Raw genomic sequence first — 17,595 nt, 5'->3', positions numbered from 1 at the left:
AAAATAAAATAACCGAGGCAAACTAGTTGGAGCCCCAAGAAAAGATGTAAAATAATGTGGCCATAGTGATGTGTTAAAGTAAAGTGTATCCTGTAATTAGTACCACAGGTGTTTCCAATCTAACAGGCAGTCAGTCTGACTATTTAAAGAGTTAAAAGTAGCCGATATGCTGTTTGGTATCATGGTGTTCACCACACTGAACATGGACCACAGAAAGCAAAGAAGAGAGTTGTCCGAGCAGATGAAAGAAAACTACAGACAAGCATGTTAAAGATAAAGACCATAAGACTGTCTAGCTGCTTGATGTTCCTCAGACTACATTTGTAAATTTTATGCAGATGTTTGGAGACCATGGGACGGTAGAAAACCTCTCTGGACAAGCACACGAAAGGAACATTGATGACAAACTGAAGAGACAGATAATATGACTGGTAACCATGAAGCATAGAACCATTTCCAAAGAGATTCAAGGTGAACCCCAAAGTCAAGGAACATAAGTTTCAGATCGCACCATCTGTCACTGTTTGAACTGAAGTGGATGGTGGAGGAGGACTCCACTGTGGAAAGAAATGCAAAAAAAAAAAAAATGGAATTTGTCAAAATGCATACCGACAAGTCATAAGACTGTCCTTTGGGCAGATGAGACACAACTGGAGCTTTTTGACAACATCAGCTCTATGGTCACAGATGCAAAAAAGAATCATCAAAGAAAAGAAGACTGTAGCTACTGTGAAACATGGAGGGAGCTCAGTCATGTTCTGCAGCTGCTTTGCTGTGTGTGGTCTTGAATCTGTGCATGTACACTGAACTCTCCAGTCTTTAAAGACAAATACGTTGCCAGAGTGTCAGAAAGCTGGGTCTCAGTCGCAGGTCGTGGGTCCTCCAACAGGATTATGACCTAAAACACACAAATAAAAGCACCCAAGAATAATACATTTCCATAAAGTTATATAAGATTGCATCCTAAATAATAGCAACATCCTGACCCACCTGAACAGTTAAGTCTCTCTCCTTCTGGTCTTTACTGTCTAGATGTCAACAAAGTGGACTTATTAGTATAGAATGGATTAATTATATCAATGTATTATCAAATAAAACACCAATGAATTGTCCTTTTTTTTTCCAGTTAAGACACTATTTGACAAAATGGGGAGTTTTGCTTTATTAATTAGCAGCGATGATGACCTTTCCTCTTGAAAACGAGTTTACTTCTTATCCATGAGATCTCAGTGGACGCACAGCTGAGTGTAAAAGATAGTAAGAGACACAAACTGGTTTAAGTAACATGGTTTTCTTATTTCTCAAGGAAGAAATGAAGTTGTAGATTAGTATTGACAAAGCGGTCAGGTCAACAGTAGAACAAAAACATGGACTGGATTTTCATTAATCTGGAGATTCTCTCAATGAAAAACCAGAATGAAGCGGTGCTCTGTCGCTCGTAATTTACTCAGTCTGAAGTAAAACCAACCAATAAAGAAGTTTTAACTATTCATAAGAACCCCTTCAACTTCTCTAGGGGATCTGGGCCTAACGAAGTCCCTGCATTGATGTTATTCTAACCCTCATCAGAAGAAGCTGAACAATTCAGCTTTGGGCCCCCCTAGTGGCTTGCAGGTCAATATGTATTTCCACGGTGTGCACAGAGTTGCAAACAACAAAAAAACGGCCCTGAGTACATGTTTTGGGAGCCTTAAGACAAGTTCTCATGCTTTCTTTCACAAACTTTTCTATGTTTCACTGTCCACTACAGGAATCCCGACAATAAAACGTATCTCACCGTTGTTATTGCAACTACAACAAATATACCTTTAAACAAAAGGGGGAAAGGCTTTCTAAAGCTTGTGCTTCTCTTAGTGATATTGTGTTGTGCATCGGCTCAAGAGTGCTTCCACAGGTGGAATACAACCACTTCCAGAACTTACAGCTCATTAATGATTTCAAGGTGAAGATGAATCCAAGATTAAAATCAAAAATCTATTGTGCAAAGATAAAATATTTATTGCACAAGATCTAGAAACTTGTCTGTCCTTGAACTATTTTAAAATGGACTGAGGAGATGTGGAGAACTATTCCTAGTGATGATGAATCAACATTTGAAATCATGAGGCAATCAGGGATGTAATTTTAGATAAAGAGAAGAGGAAGCATTGGGTTTGTAATATCTCTCAGTTCAAACTTTTTATATGGTTCATTTGTATGATTTTCAATTACAGCTTAAAAGTTGATTTGGGCGTAAACCGTACAAAGCCCCCGCTCTATTATCTCTCTTCCCCCAGTATGATTAGATTTTTACTCGATTCCTTCAAACAGTCAATTATTTACTTTACTTTTTATGACAAATAACTATATTATTTCGAAATGAGCATGTATTCATCAACGCCTCCATGTAGACGGTGAATCAAAGACAAAATAAATAATTTCTTGCTGTGGATACAAGAGTCGGAAATCATCATTCACAGCAAATAAATTGCTTCTCCAAGAGGTCAAGACATATTACTTTATCACGATACAAAAGTTGAAAAAACTCTTCATTTTCGTGGTTCTATTTAAAAACAAGACAAATCAGTTGCATGCTGCTCTTTATTATTATAAAAACTGAGCCAGAAACATTTCTTCTGAGGCCTTGAACTTTGTCTAGTTTCTATATTCTTCTATTGTCCTTTAGTTTGAAATTGTTGGATATATTTTCTTCTTTTTCTTATATAAGGAGCTCTGGTAAAAACTGGAAGCCATTTCTTTGTGTGGGTAAACATAATTAGCTTATGAAGCTGACTGAGTCTAAGTAAAACCATTACACACTGAATTACGCTTTTATGTCATGATGTCATGGCAGGATGCCCAAAGTTGAATTTGCTTTCCAACTCGAGGTCATTACACATATGCCCTGACATGTGAAGTGTCTGTAACTGTGAGTGTGCGTTTGTGTGTGTGTGTGTGTCCACAGACAGACAGCTGGACTCAGCCAGTCCTGACGCATGAGGCATGGAAGTGGGCCGATCCATCATGGGACATGGTGTCAAGTAAGAGACAGTTTGTGAGCTTCACAGTGTCATAGCTAAGTTTACCACAACCGGAGACGCACCGACCCGACTGCCAGGGAGTCGCTCTGTTTCCTCAAGCTCAACTGTTGCTCTCCTGCCTGCCTGTCAAGACTTACATTAGTAGTTTTTTTTATTTTTACTGACGTTTTTGTGGGAGAAGGATAAGCAGAAATCATGCAGTCCTGCGCCAGGTGTAGGTTTGTGGTCTACCCAGCAGAAAAGATCAACTGCATTGATCAGGTAAAAAAAAAAAAAGAAGGAAATCTCACACTTGATTTGTCTTTTACAGCTTGTTTGACATATTATTCAAAATTGCTGATGGACTTTGTATATCTTTTGAGCAGCAGGTGAAAATTAATTTCATTTAAAGGATTTATTTGGCAACAATTGAATTATTCAAAATATTTATAAGCACCAACGACAACACATGAATATACATGAATTAGGTAAAACTTCTGGAAAGTCAAATCTATCAATAATTTACATATAAATAGCACAATAAGTGAGTAGAAATCACTTGCATATTATGGTTAATCCCTTTGATTTGCTGTGCTGAGCTTTTGTTGAATACATATACTTTTAAACCCAAATTTCACACAAATTAATATGTTGTCATTGCTATATAAATGATAAGTATTGCGATATAAAAACATCTGTGTAAATCTTAAATATTGCTTGTGGGTTTTACATGGGTTTTCATAATCAATATTCAAGAGAGATAGGAGGAGGTATACGGTTAAAGAGTCACATAAGATGTATATTTAATAACAAGTCACTGAGTCCATCAGGGAGAACATGCTGTGATTGCGGGTGTTATTCTGGGCTTTTGCTATCATCCTTTTTTTAAATTCTCTGGGTACCTCCAGTCCAAAGTTTAAACTCTTCTTTCCTTGCCATAATTATCTAATCTGAAGTCATCTTTGCATCAGACTCGGGTCTCAAAATGATGTGATTTTTCTCTTCTTTTCTCAGAACTGGCACAAAGCGTGTTTTCACTGCGATGTCTGCAAGATGGTCCTCACTGCCAATAACTTTGTGAGCCACAAGAAGAGGCCGTATTGCTCTGTGTAAGTGATGCCTTTCTCTTTGAACCTGAACAAACCTAAATCACTCTGCTGGTGGGAATGATAATATATTTGATTCCAACAACTCCAAGATGGTAAAGACCATGTTTCTATCGCATCCTTTCAGTCACAATCCAAGGAACAACACATTCACAAGTGTTTATGAGACCCCCGTCAACATCAATGCAAAGAAGCAAAGCAAAGCGAGTAGTGAGGTAAGATCTCACCGCGGGTGCAGATGCTGCATCTGCTCATCCTTCGTGTAAGGTGAAATGCTCTGGGTGGTCTCTGACTCAGTATGTATTGTTGACACGCTGATATAAGCCACTATGTCATGAACAAAATATGTATCATGGTTTGTCATGACTGGATGGTTTTTCATGTTTGTTATTGATACATGCAGACTCAGAGCGACCTCGGAGTAACTAAAAAGGCATGTCTTCATTCAATGTTTGTTCATATTTTCTTTATGTACCACCTTGCTATTTTATGTTTGGACATTTTCAGCCAGTTGGAGAACAGGTGACATCCCTTCATAGCACAATTAACTCTGAAGCACACTGACAGCCAACATATATACAGAGGTGTCAAGTAACGAAGTACAAATACTTCGTTACCTTACTTAAGTAGAAATTTTGGTTATCTATACTTCACTGGAGTAATTATTTTTCAGATGACTTTTTACTTTTACTCCTTACATTTTCACGCAATTATCTGTACTTTTTACTCCGTACATTTTAAAAACAGCCTCATTACTCTATTTCATTTCGGCCTTTAAACAAAAACTATCCAGTTAAATTGCTCCATCCGGATAGAGTGAATTTGGTTGTGGTTGTTTCAGATGTTCTTGTCCAGTTTGTTCTTACATCAGATTCCTGCAACTAAACTTGGATGTACATTCCAATAAAGGTTAGGATAAATGATAACATGCCTCTGAAGTTTGACTTTTTGCACCATTACAATACTTATAGGCAACTAGTCATCATATCTCCTGCTCTCTGAAACACATGTTAATGCTCAATAGTACACATATATGCTTCTTTAATATATTTACATTATACTAAGATGCATTCATTTTCAATGGCTTTTGTCCTAAATGGCTTTTTTCCCCCTTACATTACTTTTACTTTTATACTTTAAGTAGTTTTGAAACCAGTACTTTTATACTTTTACTTGAGTAAAAAACTTGAGTTGATACTTCAACTTCTACAGGAGTATTTTTAAACTCTAGTATCTATACTTCTACCTGAGTAATGAATGTGAATACTTTTGACACCTCTGCATATATAACCATTACAGTAAGATAAAAAATAAAAATGGTGTCATTCCCTTTCTATGAGTGGATGAGATAAAGGTGGATGACTGCACTGGGTCCGTGGTGACGGCAGTGGTTTGGAATGGATAGTGTGTCTCAGGTTATTTCTGTTCTACTGACAGAGGTGAGACCCACCCCCGTCTACTCTGCCCACTTTAAGCTTCAGGGGGCTAAAATTATAGGTCGGGGAAAACAGCCTCACATCCCTTCTAATCCTCTGCCGTGCCACCTGTTTCTGTCTGTCTGTGTTTACAAGTTCATGCAATGCTTCTTTGCTTATATTAGCCGTAGGCGTGCAAGCTCATCAGCTACTGCTGTGGGCCGCCGGAGAGATGTGAGACTTTACATGTTGATATATGTGCATATAGAGTATATCTAAAAGCTGGCTTCAGATCATCCTGAGTAACACTTGATTCTGTCTGAACAAAGGAAAATACTACATTTTAAACAACGTTTTACGTGTATTTGGCTGTTAAAGAGAGTTTTCCTTTGAGTTTTAAATAAACATTATTATTATTAGTCCTGTGTTAGCGATACTCTTGCACAGTCACTTCTATCCACTGCAGTAAAGTAGTTCTAATATTAGTTTTGGACTTCTTTTTGAAAGATAATTAGTGAGATCAGCAAATTATGGCAGGTCTTGTTTCATCCTGATTGAAACATTTGGTGAATAACGTCAAATAAACGTCATCCTTTCATCATCTGCTAGCTCAGGTTCTCAGCCAACACAAGGACAGAGTGACTCTGTGGATCTGAAACATACTAATGCCAGACAGAGCTGATTGTTTTTTTTTTGTTGTCATATTTTTTGGTTTGTTTTAGCAAAAATGTGTGTGCATGTGCAAATGTGTGCTGGCTCTGGCTTCTCAATGCTTGTTGTCCATGTGCACTTGTAGCTGAAGTATCGCGAAGATGGCGAACGCTTTATGTCCACCTTCCATTGTGACATGAGATCCATGGAGCTGGAGAAGGCTCGTCTAGCCGGCCAGGTGAGCTCCTGGGAGAGCAGAGAGTTCCAGCCCAATTACTTATGTTCAAGTACCACTTTTGCTTTTTTTAAGAGTTCAAACAATCCTAGGTATATACAGGACTGTCTCAGAAAATTAGAATATTGTGATAAAGTTCTTTATTTTCTGTAATGCAATTAAAAAAAACAAAAATGTCATACATTCTGGATTCATTACAAATCAACTGAAATATTGCAAGCCTTTTATTATTTTAATATTGCTGATTATGGTTTACAGTTTAAGATTAAGGTTCCCAGAATATTCTAATTTTTTGAGATAGGATATTTGAGTTTTCTTAAGCTGTAAGCCATGATCAGCAATATTAAAATAATAAAAGGCTTGCAATATTTCAGTTGATTTGTAATGAATCCAGAATGTATGACATTTTTGCATTACAGAAAATAAAGGACTTTATCACAATATTCAAATTTTCTGAGACAGTCCTGTAATTGGATGGTAAGGAGTGAAAGTGTTTATTCTGGGACCAAAACAACATGATTTGAAGGACTTTTGAGTTAGAACTGGCAACAAAATAAGCATTCATCTTATTCTAACTCAAAATTGATTTGGTTCATGTTATTTTGGTCCCTGATGAAGGATTACACTCCGTACCATCTTATTATAAAAGTTGATTTTAACCCTCTTGAAGGAAGCCACCCTTTCTATGCTTTTGAGATATTTCCTTCCTTCATTGTTTTTTCTGCTGATTTGTTCTTGTGTATTTGTGCCTGATATGTGCTTTTAGTGCAGACATGAGTCCACACTAAAAGGTATTTTTCTGTCTCATAAAACGCACTGTCGCAGACCTGACTGATGTGCCTCATTTATACTCTGAGCTTTTCTTCCTGAGCAACCTTAACATAAAAAAGCATTTGCATCGTGACAGCCCAGAGGCCGAGCGCGCACAGCTCCAATAAAGAATAAGCAGCTGTCTTGCACACCAATCAATGTGATCATGAAGAAAAGTAGTCAAATCTTATCTCATTTCAGTTTGATATAGGATTTTACTTTTTTTTATTGTTTCCATTTCCACTATAACCAAACACAGATGTATTTGCATTATTCCCTCATGTTAACCAGACATGTTTGTCTCTCATGTTTTTACCAGACTTTTCAGTCTCAGTCTGCGTTCTCACAGCAGCAGAGCTGGTATTCAGGGATGGTCACCAACCAGGAGATCGTGACGATGTCACAAGCACAGAAGACCATCAGTGATGTCAGTACAAGTACATCTTCATTCTCCTCAGCTGTAACGGTCAGACGTCCTGACTGACTTTGTGCTTTTGTTACAGGTTAATTACAAAGAGGAATATGAGGAGTCAAAAGGAAAAGGCAGCTTCCCTGCCATGATCACACCTGGCTACCAAACTGCCAAGACAGCCAACGCTTTAGCCAGTAACGTAAGTAGATTTTAGACCTCAAAACCAATTTTGAAACATTTATAAGTGACATCAGGTGGCTTACAGAAAATTCAACTTTATTATAACTTAAAGTAGCCAGCAGAATTGAACTTTTTTTTCTTATTCTGCAGCTGGAATATAAAAAAGGACACGAGGAAAGAGTTTCAAAGTACACAACGTTTGTCGATCCCCCAGAAGTGCTGCTGGCCAAGAAACAGTCGCAAATAGTCAGCGATGTAAGCTTTGCTCATTCTTTATGCAATAACTTTGTCGTTTAAGATGCCCTTAACAAAGTATTGTTTTATACAGGACTGTCTCAGAAAATTAGAATATTGTGATAAAGTCCTTTATTTTCCGTAATGCAAAAATTTCAAACATTCTGGATTCATTACAAATCAACTGAAATATTGCAAGCCTTTTATTATTTTGATATTGCTGATTATGGCTTACAACTTAAGAAAAACTCAAATATCCTACAGTATCTCAAAAAATTAGAATATTCTGGGAATCTTAATCTTAAACTGTAAACCATAATCAGCAATATTAAAATAATAAAATGCTTGCAATATTTCAGTTGATTTGTAATGAATCCAGAATGTATGACATTTTTGTTTTTTTAATTGCATTACAGAAAATAAAGAACTTTATCACAATATTCTAATTTTTTGAGACAGTCCTGTATATACTGTATATATAATGTTATTTTATTTTTTTTCCCCAGTATGCGTACTCAGAAGAATATGAGCAGCAGAGGGGAAAAGGAAGCTTCCCAGCACACATCACCCCTGGATACAAGAGTTCAAAGAAGGCCTCTGAGCAGGCCAGTAATGTAAGAAGCATCATAATAATAAAGATATCCCTTAACTATGTGCATTTAACACACACTTGCTGATGATCGGTTGTTTTTGTCATGTTGGCTCAGATCAAGTATCGGCAGGTGTATGAGCAGGAGATGAGGGGTAAAGCCAGCACTGATGCAGGGGCTGCTGAGATGGTTCACGCCAGAGAAAATGCAGAGAAATTCAGCCAGGTGAGAAAACTGATTCCATTTCTGCAAAACCTGATAAAATGTGAAAAACACAATATTAAAAAGTATTTGTTTGCCACATTTTAGTCACGAACAGTGTAAATCTACACACAAAAAAAGATGACAGAAGACTTTTTATGTTGCACACATGTCATATATTACAAGTAAATCAAACAAAGGGTTGCACCCCTCTATTTCAGATCGCCTATACAGAAGAATATGAGCAGCAACGGGGTAAAGGGAGTTTCCCTGCCATGATTACGCCTGGTTATCATCTTGCAAAGAAGGCTCAGGAAATTGCCAGTGATGTGAGTATCAACATAAATGCATGGTGAATTTCCAAAACAAACACCTGTAGCATTTATAAAAGCTAAAAACATCCAGTAGCACATTCTTAACTGGAGACCTTAAGTCTGACATCAGGATATTTCAGTTGTTATGATGTTCAAAGTCCTTTTTAACCTTTGCATTCAGAGAGGTTACAAAAAAGGGAGCCCGTATCAGTTGTGGCACCATGTGAGCTTGTTGTAAATCCTGTCAAAACATTACACAGTATAGTGTGTACAGTCCTCAGTCTCATCCATCATGTGACCTTGTCATTGCCGGGGCATGAGAGATGATGGACAACGATGAGAGACCTCCCTTTCTCATAACTCACCAAATCTCCACCCTGACTGAATTAGACAGTTTGTATGTTCGAGTCTCTAATCCCCTGATCCAACACTGACACGGACATGTCGTCATCTGTCGTTCCTTCGCAGCTCAAATACAAGAAGGACTTAAAGAAGTTGAAGGGAACATCACACTTTCACAGTCTAACCTCAGAGGACAACTTGACACTGAAGAACGCCAGAAAAATCAACAAGCTTGTCAGTGAGGTGAGTCACGCGCTGAAGTATCCCACCAGGGAGTCGGGAGAGAGTACGTTGGACTGGATAAAGATTTCTTGTAAGATGTATCCAAGAGAGTTTGAGAGATGAGTGTAGCGGGACGGAGCGTTTGTGTGTTTAAGAGATGGAGATATTGAGTGTACTATGTCAGTTTCATGCAAACATGAAGCTGCCATAACTGCATTTCTGTCATCCTTGAAACGCATATGTGTTCTGGTTGCAGCTTACATTCAAGGCCGTAAGACATCCCGCCAAACTAATGATAGCGTACCTCACACACACAGGAGAACACAGCGATCACAAGCATCTATTCTGAGCCTTGGAAATATCACATGATAATGTTTGCTATTTGCATTCATTTTGAATCACGCAGACTTCTTGAATTTCTTTGAACAATGCCTCCGAGTGCTTCGCCTGCAGTGTTACAAAAGTAAAAGCACTGGCAAGTTAAATGACGCCACAGTGTCCTTGTTAAGCTGAGCCCAGCGTATTTAAGAGTTAAGCTTTTGTTTTCGTGCCTCTTGAATTACGATGGGTTAGGTGTCAGCTACAGTGACTGAGGCTATGTTTCTATATATTTAGCACATAACTTAGAAGAACGGTTGGCAACTTGTTGCCTCAAAGGATGAGCTTTGACTCTGAAAAAGGAAAGAAGGAAAAAAAAAAAAGGAGAAATGGAAAATGTCAATGAAAAAGCGTATCTGCTTTGTTTTGCAGGTTGAGTATAGAAAAGACTTGGAGAATACCAAAGGACACAGCATCAACTTCTGTGAGACGCCACAGTTTCAGAACGCTGCCAAGGTCGCCAAGTTCACCAGTGATGTAAGTCTGCTGAAAAGTGCGAGAAACAGCACACAGAAATCCAAACTAAACAGCCTAACCTTGGTCTGCTGCCTCATTCTCAGCAGCTGTGCTACATACAAGTGTTATTTCAAAGTGTGAGCATTGTGGTTATACAGGACTGTCTCAGACAATTAGAATATTGTGATAAAGTCCTTTATTTTCTGTAATGCAAAAATGTCATACATTCTGGATTCATTACAAATCAACTGAAATATTGCAAGCCTTTTATTATTTTAATATTGCTGATCATGGCTTACAGCTTAAGAAAACTCAAATATCCTATCTCAAAAAATTAGAATATTCTGGGAATCTTAATCTTAAACTGTAAGCCATAATCAGCAATATTAAAATAATAAAAGGCTTGCAATATTTCAGTTGATTTGTAATGAATCCAGAATGTATGACATTTTAGTTTTTTTTAATTGCATTACAGAAAATAAAGGACTTTATCACAATATTCTAATTTTCTGAGACAGTCCTGTATTAGAGGGATCTACAAACCTGTTTTGTCTTCTTGTGTTTTAACAGAACAAGTATAAAGAGAAATATACCAGTGATATGAACCACTATGAAGACTCAGGATTTGATAAGAAGACCCTGCATGCGATGAAAGCGAGGAAGCTGGCGAGTGATGTAAGTCCTATTCCTGGTGGCAAATATCCCATAGTAACTACAAGGATAGCGAGTGTAGTCTTTATTGTGAGCAGCAATTTGTTTTAATATTTAATTGCAACACTGATATAATGGCATTGTCTTGTGTGCTCCAGATTTCCTACAAGCAAAGTATTGAACAGGAGCAGGGGGAATACAACTACCCAGCCACTCTGACACCAGGTTACCAAAGCCAAAGGAAGTTGGACCCACTGAAAGATGTATGTACCTCCTAAAGTAATCCATTACAAGCAGTACTCGAGTTGTAAAAAAAAATCAGGGGGGATGGTGGATTTTATCATATGGGGACAGATAATTTGTGCTGATTACAAATAATATAATATATTACAAATAATAGCAGTGACCAAAACACCTGCAGAAATACTGCAGGAATGACATAGCAGCAGTTAAATGCAGCCTTCTGTAAGCTTTAAATATTCACTGGGCTAACATCAAATACATCAAAACATAAAAATAAAAAACAGTTTTCTGAACTTAACAATATGACTCTGTCCTTCACAGGATAAGTAAAACTGATCACTGCAAAAACTCTTAACAAGAATATTTGTCTTATTTCTACTTAAAATGTGTCATTTTAGTAAAAAAATCTCATTACACTTAAAACAAGACTCATCACTGGAAAAAACAATTTTCACCTGTTTCAAGTAGATTTTCAAAATCTGCCAGTGGAACAAGATTTTTTTGCTTGTAATGAGAAGATAAATCTTGTCCCACTGGCAGATTTTTCTACTTATTTCAAGTGAAAATTTACTTGAAACAGGTGAAAATTGTCAAATAAGTTATTTTTCTGGTGTTATTTTTCTGGTGATGACTCTAAATGTTGAAATAGCAGTAAAACCACATTCATTGATGAAATGACATAAGGGATGGAAAGGGGGGATGGCAGTTTTACAGGGGGGATGATTTGGACCGTTTTTATTTCAGGGGGGGATGCCATCCCCCCTCATCCCCCCTCAACTCCAGTACTTTAAAAAATCATAAGAATGTAAAAATTGTTGAATGTGTTTTTGTGTCTGCAGAAAAACTACAGGCAACATATTGACCAGGTCAAGTACAAATCCGTGACTGACACACCGGAGATTGTTTTAGCCAAGAAAAATGCTCAGTTGGTCAGCAATGTAAGTAAAAACAGCATAATCACAACATAACACCAACGCCCATCATCAGTGCTTTCATTCAAATTGATGGGACCTTTGGCCAGTAAGCTGCACTCGTGAGTTCACTGTTGTAACATGTAATCCATGTGTCCCCCAGTTGAATTATAAAGCCGGCTATGAAAAAACGAAGCATCAGTACACTATATCCCAGGATCTGCCCCAGATCCAAAAGGCCAAAGCCAACGCTGCTTTGTGTAGTGATGTAAGTCCGCACAGACACTTTTCTCACATATGCATGCACAGTTTGATCTAAATTCACATCAGCCCTTTTACTTTGTGGAGTTCTAATTTGATAAAACATTATTGTCCCTCCAGATTAAGTATAGAGAGGAGTGGGAGAAGACGAAGTCTAAAGCATGTGAAACTAGCGTGGATGACCTAAGCGTGAGAGCTGCCAAAAGTTCCCGCGACCTGGCCAGTGATGTAAGTAAACATGCTTTCCTCACCCTGGCTAAGAGAGGCAGTGCATCAAAGCAAAAAAAACCTAAGTGGCTTTAATCAGATATGATGGCTGGAATATCAAATCAAATCAGATGACATGTGTTTCAGATTAAATACAAAGAGTTGTACATGAAAAACAAGGAGAAAGCAGCTGGGTTCAACATGGCTGACTCCAAGACTCTGCACTCTCTACAAGTAGCCAAGATGAGCAGTGATGTAAGTAGAAACGACTTTGATCAGTTATAACAAGCTTCGGGATGTATGTTTTCAGTGTAACTCACACATAGTTGCTACATGCCTGTGGGATACAGTCAGAAAACGCTCTGTTGTGATTGTCACTCGCTTCAGATTGAGTACAAGAAGGGCTCTAAGGAAAGCCGGTCCCAGTGCAGCCTCCCCCTGGACATGATCAACCTAAGTCACGCCAAGAAGGCTCAGGCCCTCGCCAGCGATCTGGAGTATCGCACAAAACTCCACGACTACACCGTCATGGCTGACGACATCAAGGTCCAGCAGGCCAAAAAGGCTTACGCCCTCCAGAGTGAGGTGAGAAAGTTACCTCAGGGGCGGCTTCAGCGTATGAATGATAATATTATAATAAATACCATGATAGTAGCAAATCGAAGCAAGTGTTTGCATGACCGCTCTCCGCGGCCGCTTAGCCGAGGAGTTGGTGAAGCAGCACCACATCATACCAGGTCCCTGTAAGACACTTGGTATGTTAAAAATGTATTTTTTTTTTTTTTTAACACACCCTACTCTTAACCTCTGCTCTCCACGCTGTACAGTCTCTTGCCAAGAACCACTTAATTTATCACTTCTTGAAATTTATAGTATGTTTTTTAGTTTTGTTTTTGTCTTTGTTTTTTTTGTTTATTTGTTACTTGTCCAATATATCCATTCTTTTTCAATGTTTGAACCCAAATTATTAGTTTTGTTATGTATAAAACCTCCTGAGTCGAGGTTCATAAAAGGGTAGGCATAATAAGCCTTGGCTTCAGCCTATACCTTTTCGGTGCCATTTAAAATATTGGACCTTTTTTTTATGTTGTACTATGTTGTATCCAAATGGACCGAAATAAAAAACTCAAATCAAAATCAAATCAAGCAGGGGGGTTATTTAAAAAAAAAAAAAAAAAAGGATTAAACATGTTTCAGAAGTTATTGAGACTGTTTGTTTTCTGCCCTACAGAACCAGTACCGTTCCGACCTGCACTGGATGAAGGGGGTGGGCTGGGACACTGAGGGATGTCTCAACATCACTCAAGCCAAGAAAGCTGGAGAGCTGCTCAGTGATGTGAGTTTAAGCTCACGACTGATCGCCATGCTCTTTTACAGCACGGCAGTTTATCAACTATATGCTCTTTTCTCAGACCAAATACCGCCAGAAGGCCGACAAAATCAAGTTCACCCAGGTGGCGGACGACCTCTCCATCAAACACGCCAAGAAAAGCCAGGAGCTGCAGAGCGACGTGAGGGCTCCTCCTTAAACCTGTTATCATCTTTATTTCATTATGTTTAGCAACTCTTGCAATCTAACTTTTTTTTTGACTGTCCAGCTGGCGTACAAAGCAAACACAGAGCAGATGTTACATCAATACACAATGACAAAAGACGAGCCCCTCTTCAGACAAGCAAAGGCCAATGCTGACCTGCTCAGTGGGGTAAGTGGAATAAACGCGCAATAGGAGCAATATGAAGCAACACTGATTTCAATTGTTATAAAACCCTTATTTTTTATTGTTCACGCTAAAAGGACCTCTCAGATCATTGATTTCCTATTAAGAATATGGGTCTGAAGAAACTGAGCTTAACTATGTTGTATGTAGGCTATCATGTGGAAGGGATGACTCCATAAATCTGATTTGTTTTGGTGCAATAACTAGCTGATAATGTAATTTGTTGATATCAAAATTGATTTTCATAGCTTACACCTGACGAGAATAAACAAATATACATAACTGTGCCAAGTTTTGAAAGTGCTAAAGGTCTTCATAAACAGAAAAGTAGGAAGTTTTGGGGGATTTTTGAAACACAGTAGCAGCTTGGACTCGTGCTTCATTAATGGTGCGTGGTTTCCATCTAATGACTGAAATTTTTTTTTTTTTCCATTTATTTCAAACTCACACAGTAAATCAAATCATTGTTGTTCTGGTTTTATGAACCAATGTTTCAATATACAGCTATTTCCAGAAAGATGGCTCAGTTTAAACCATTTTCTGATCTTCAGCTCAAGGGGTGCAAAATACAACAAAAGATGTATTCCACAAATTCAAATTAGGATGAGCACATTTGAGCGGACCCCCACACATCATTTGATAGAGACATGCCTGCACCATCCAACATGTAAAGGATACATTATTTGTTGTTGTTGTTTTTATACAGGGAAAATAAAAAAGTACAGAGCAATAAAAGAGAGCATGACATCTATTACTGATAGCCCAACAGGGTCCCTAACCATTTAGTGTGGTAAATGAGAATAAGTGGCTTCTGATTAGTCGGTTTTAGAAATATTGGTGCACATATGATAATTAAAAACTTCATGTTTTATTTCCATTCATTTTTCCTGTTTATTTTCCTGTTTTTAAAGTTAATAGAGACAAGAATGCATGAAGGTCATGTGCACATTTTCTATTAATCTGTTTTTTTGTTGCAGAAAGTGTACAAGAGCCAGTGGGAGAAGCAAAGGGAGAAAGGCTTTGAGCTTCATTTGGACTCTTTGTCTATCCTCACAGCGAAGGCCAAGAGAGACCTGGCCAGTGCTGTGAGTTACTTAAAATAAATGCATTAATAAATTAAAAATGTTGCATGAAAAGAGCTCCAGATATTTTTGTGAGAAGCAGATCATCTTTATAGTTTGGTCTAATATTTGTAGTATGGTGCAGTCCTAAAGAAAGAAAATTGGTTAAAAAATTTCTGAGTCCAGTTTGGATCTCAAAGACTGTTAATCTGTGATTGTCTTTCAGGTCAAATACAAGGAGAAGTATGAGAAAAGCAAAGGCAAAGTGATCGGCATCAAGTCGGTCAGCGATGACTCTCAGATGGCTCACTCTGCTCTGGCCACCAAACTTCAGAGTGACTTGTACTACAGGAAGAACTACGAGGACACAAAGGCCAAATACAGGTTGATAAACAAACCTGGCACTTCAGACCCTTTCTGACACTCATATACAGGCATTAATGCAGGAAAAGAAGACATTTAATGAACCTCTCATCTCCAAAAGTGGCATATGAATATCTGCCTCAGTTCTGAGACAGACAACTACATAATTCATCACCCTGATAGAGTCCAAAGCAAGATCACACGCTGAAGCGTCCTGCTTTTGAGTGGCTCAGATAATCAAAGAGCACTAGTAAGTACTGTTACTTCAGAATAATATGACTCAAGTACAAGTAGAAAGTAGTCATCCAAATAATTACTTGAGTAAAAGTAAAAAAGTACTTGCTGAAAAAACTACTCAAGTACTGAGTAACTGTTGAGTAACATCTGATTTATTTTTTTAACACAACCATTCAAACACTATTACAAAATAATCATCTTCAGGCAAATTTAATCAATAAAATAATAAAATAAATTAAAATTAATAAAAAATTAAAAAATAGCTTAAATTAAAATAATCTTAAAGTAAATTCAAGTACTTTAATAAATAAAATAACAGAATAAAAAAAATAATTAAGCACAAGTAGCACAAAATTTCAAGCCTTTGTACTGTCTTTTTTAACCAGGCAGAACTAGAACAAGCCCATGAACTCATAGAAACTCTGTGTGTTTGAGTCTGTGTAAATGTGACAAAACATGCAAAAACAAACATTTTTCCCAAAGAATCACTCAGTGATGTCATGAGATTGAGGCGTACGCGGATAAAAGGGATAAAAGAAAAGTAACAGCTCAATGTAGCCTAATGTAGCGGAGTAAGAGTAACAGTTTCTTCTTCACAAATCTACTCAAGTAAAAGTAAAAAGTATAGTGATTCAAAACTACTCCTAAAAGTACAACATTTCCCAAAACTTACTCAAGTAAATGTAATGGAGTAAATGTAACTCGTTACTACCCAACTCTGGCACTAGTTTAGTGAAAAACCAGGAGAAATGGCTTTTAATTTTCTGTTTGAAATGTTTTTTGTATCCAGTGTTTCTTTGGACATGCTGAACATCAGCCACGCCAAGAAGGCTCAGGACCTGGCCACCGAGACCAATTACAGGACTTTCCTGCATGACTACACCACTCTCCCAACGGACATGAACGTTGCCTGGGCCAAGAAGGCCTACGGACTGCAGAGCGATGTACGCCTTGTCGCTTTGCACGACATTTGTAAAGCAGAAGTGATCAATTAACCACACAAATGTTAATCTACAGTGTGTGTGTGTATCTCTCTTTAGAATCAGTACAGGTCAGACCTGAACTGGATGAAGGGTGTCGGCTGGGAGGTTTCACAGTCCCTGGACGTCCAGCAGGCGAAGAAAGCAGGAGCGCTAGTCAGCGAGGTACAGTATGTCTGACCCAATGACCCAGAATGCATTCCTGCAATAACTGTTCAGTCAAACCATAGCAAGTCTTGTATCTTCAATAACCCATGAAAAATATAGTTCGGTCCTCATCCTTTATTATTTCCTTCATTGTATTGAGAGTCAGATGAGTTATTATGCAGTATTTAAATTTTATAATTTTCTATACTATTAATAAGTTGGAGAACTATGTGAGTAAAGAGTTCATGAAAGTGATATGCTTGGTTGCGTA

General features: G+C 37.9%; 1 protein-coding gene across 3 annotated transcripts in view; it reads left to right on the top strand.

Moving 5' to 3' along the window:
- The first annotated feature begins 3,070 nt into the window (after nt 1-3,070).
- nrap (nebulin-related anchoring protein) overlaps nt 3,071-17,595 on the top strand; it is a 25,528-nt gene continuing 11,003 nt past the window's right edge. For 2 of the 3 annotated variants that reach the window (XM_061707633.1, XM_061707631.1), the window contains exons 1-26: nt 3,071-3,281; nt 4,014-4,108; nt 4,233-4,320; nt 6,317-6,409; nt 7,536-7,643; nt 7,720-7,827; nt 7,959-8,063; nt 8,549-8,656; nt 8,750-8,857; nt 9,055-9,162; nt 9,616-9,732; nt 10,462-10,566; nt 11,116-11,220; nt 11,355-11,459; nt 12,279-12,377; nt 12,514-12,618; nt 12,732-12,839; nt 12,966-13,073; nt 13,206-13,403; nt 14,050-14,154; nt 14,231-14,329; nt 14,417-14,521; nt 15,514-15,621; nt 15,824-15,981; nt 16,988-17,141; nt 17,238-17,342. In XM_061707633.1, coding sequence (XP_061563617.1) covers nt 3,216-3,281; nt 4,014-4,108; nt 4,233-4,320; nt 6,317-6,409; nt 7,536-7,643; nt 7,720-7,827; nt 7,959-8,063; nt 8,549-8,656; nt 8,750-8,857; nt 9,055-9,162; nt 9,616-9,732; nt 10,462-10,566; nt 11,116-11,220; nt 11,355-11,459; nt 12,279-12,377; nt 12,514-12,618; nt 12,732-12,839; nt 12,966-13,073; nt 13,206-13,403; nt 14,050-14,154; nt 14,231-14,329; nt 14,417-14,521; nt 15,514-15,621; nt 15,824-15,981; nt 16,988-17,141; nt 17,238-17,342 — 2,871 coding nt within the window. In that variant the 5' untranslated portion in view covers nt 3,071-3,215. The remainder of the gene's footprint in view (nt 3,282-4,013; nt 4,109-4,232; nt 4,321-6,316; nt 6,410-7,535; nt 7,644-7,719; nt 7,828-7,958; nt 8,064-8,548; nt 8,657-8,749; nt 8,858-9,054; nt 9,163-9,615; nt 9,733-10,461; nt 10,567-11,115; nt 11,221-11,354; nt 11,460-12,278; nt 12,378-12,513; nt 12,619-12,731; nt 12,840-12,965; nt 13,074-13,205; nt 13,404-14,049; nt 14,155-14,230; nt 14,330-14,416; nt 14,522-15,513; nt 15,622-15,823; nt 15,982-16,987; nt 17,142-17,237; nt 17,343-17,595) is intronic. The other variant, XM_061707632.1, reaches the window with a different exon arrangement.

Source organism: Cololabis saira, chromosome 19, assembly GCF_033807715.1.
Source record: "Cololabis saira isolate AMF1-May2022 chromosome 19, fColSai1.1, whole genome shotgun sequence".
In the NCBI taxonomy this organism is placed as follows: domain Eukaryota; kingdom Metazoa; phylum Chordata; class Actinopteri; order Beloniformes; family Belonidae; genus Cololabis; species Cololabis saira.
Note: the sequence above shows the minus strand (reverse complement) of the source record. Positions and strands in the feature narration are given on the sequence as shown.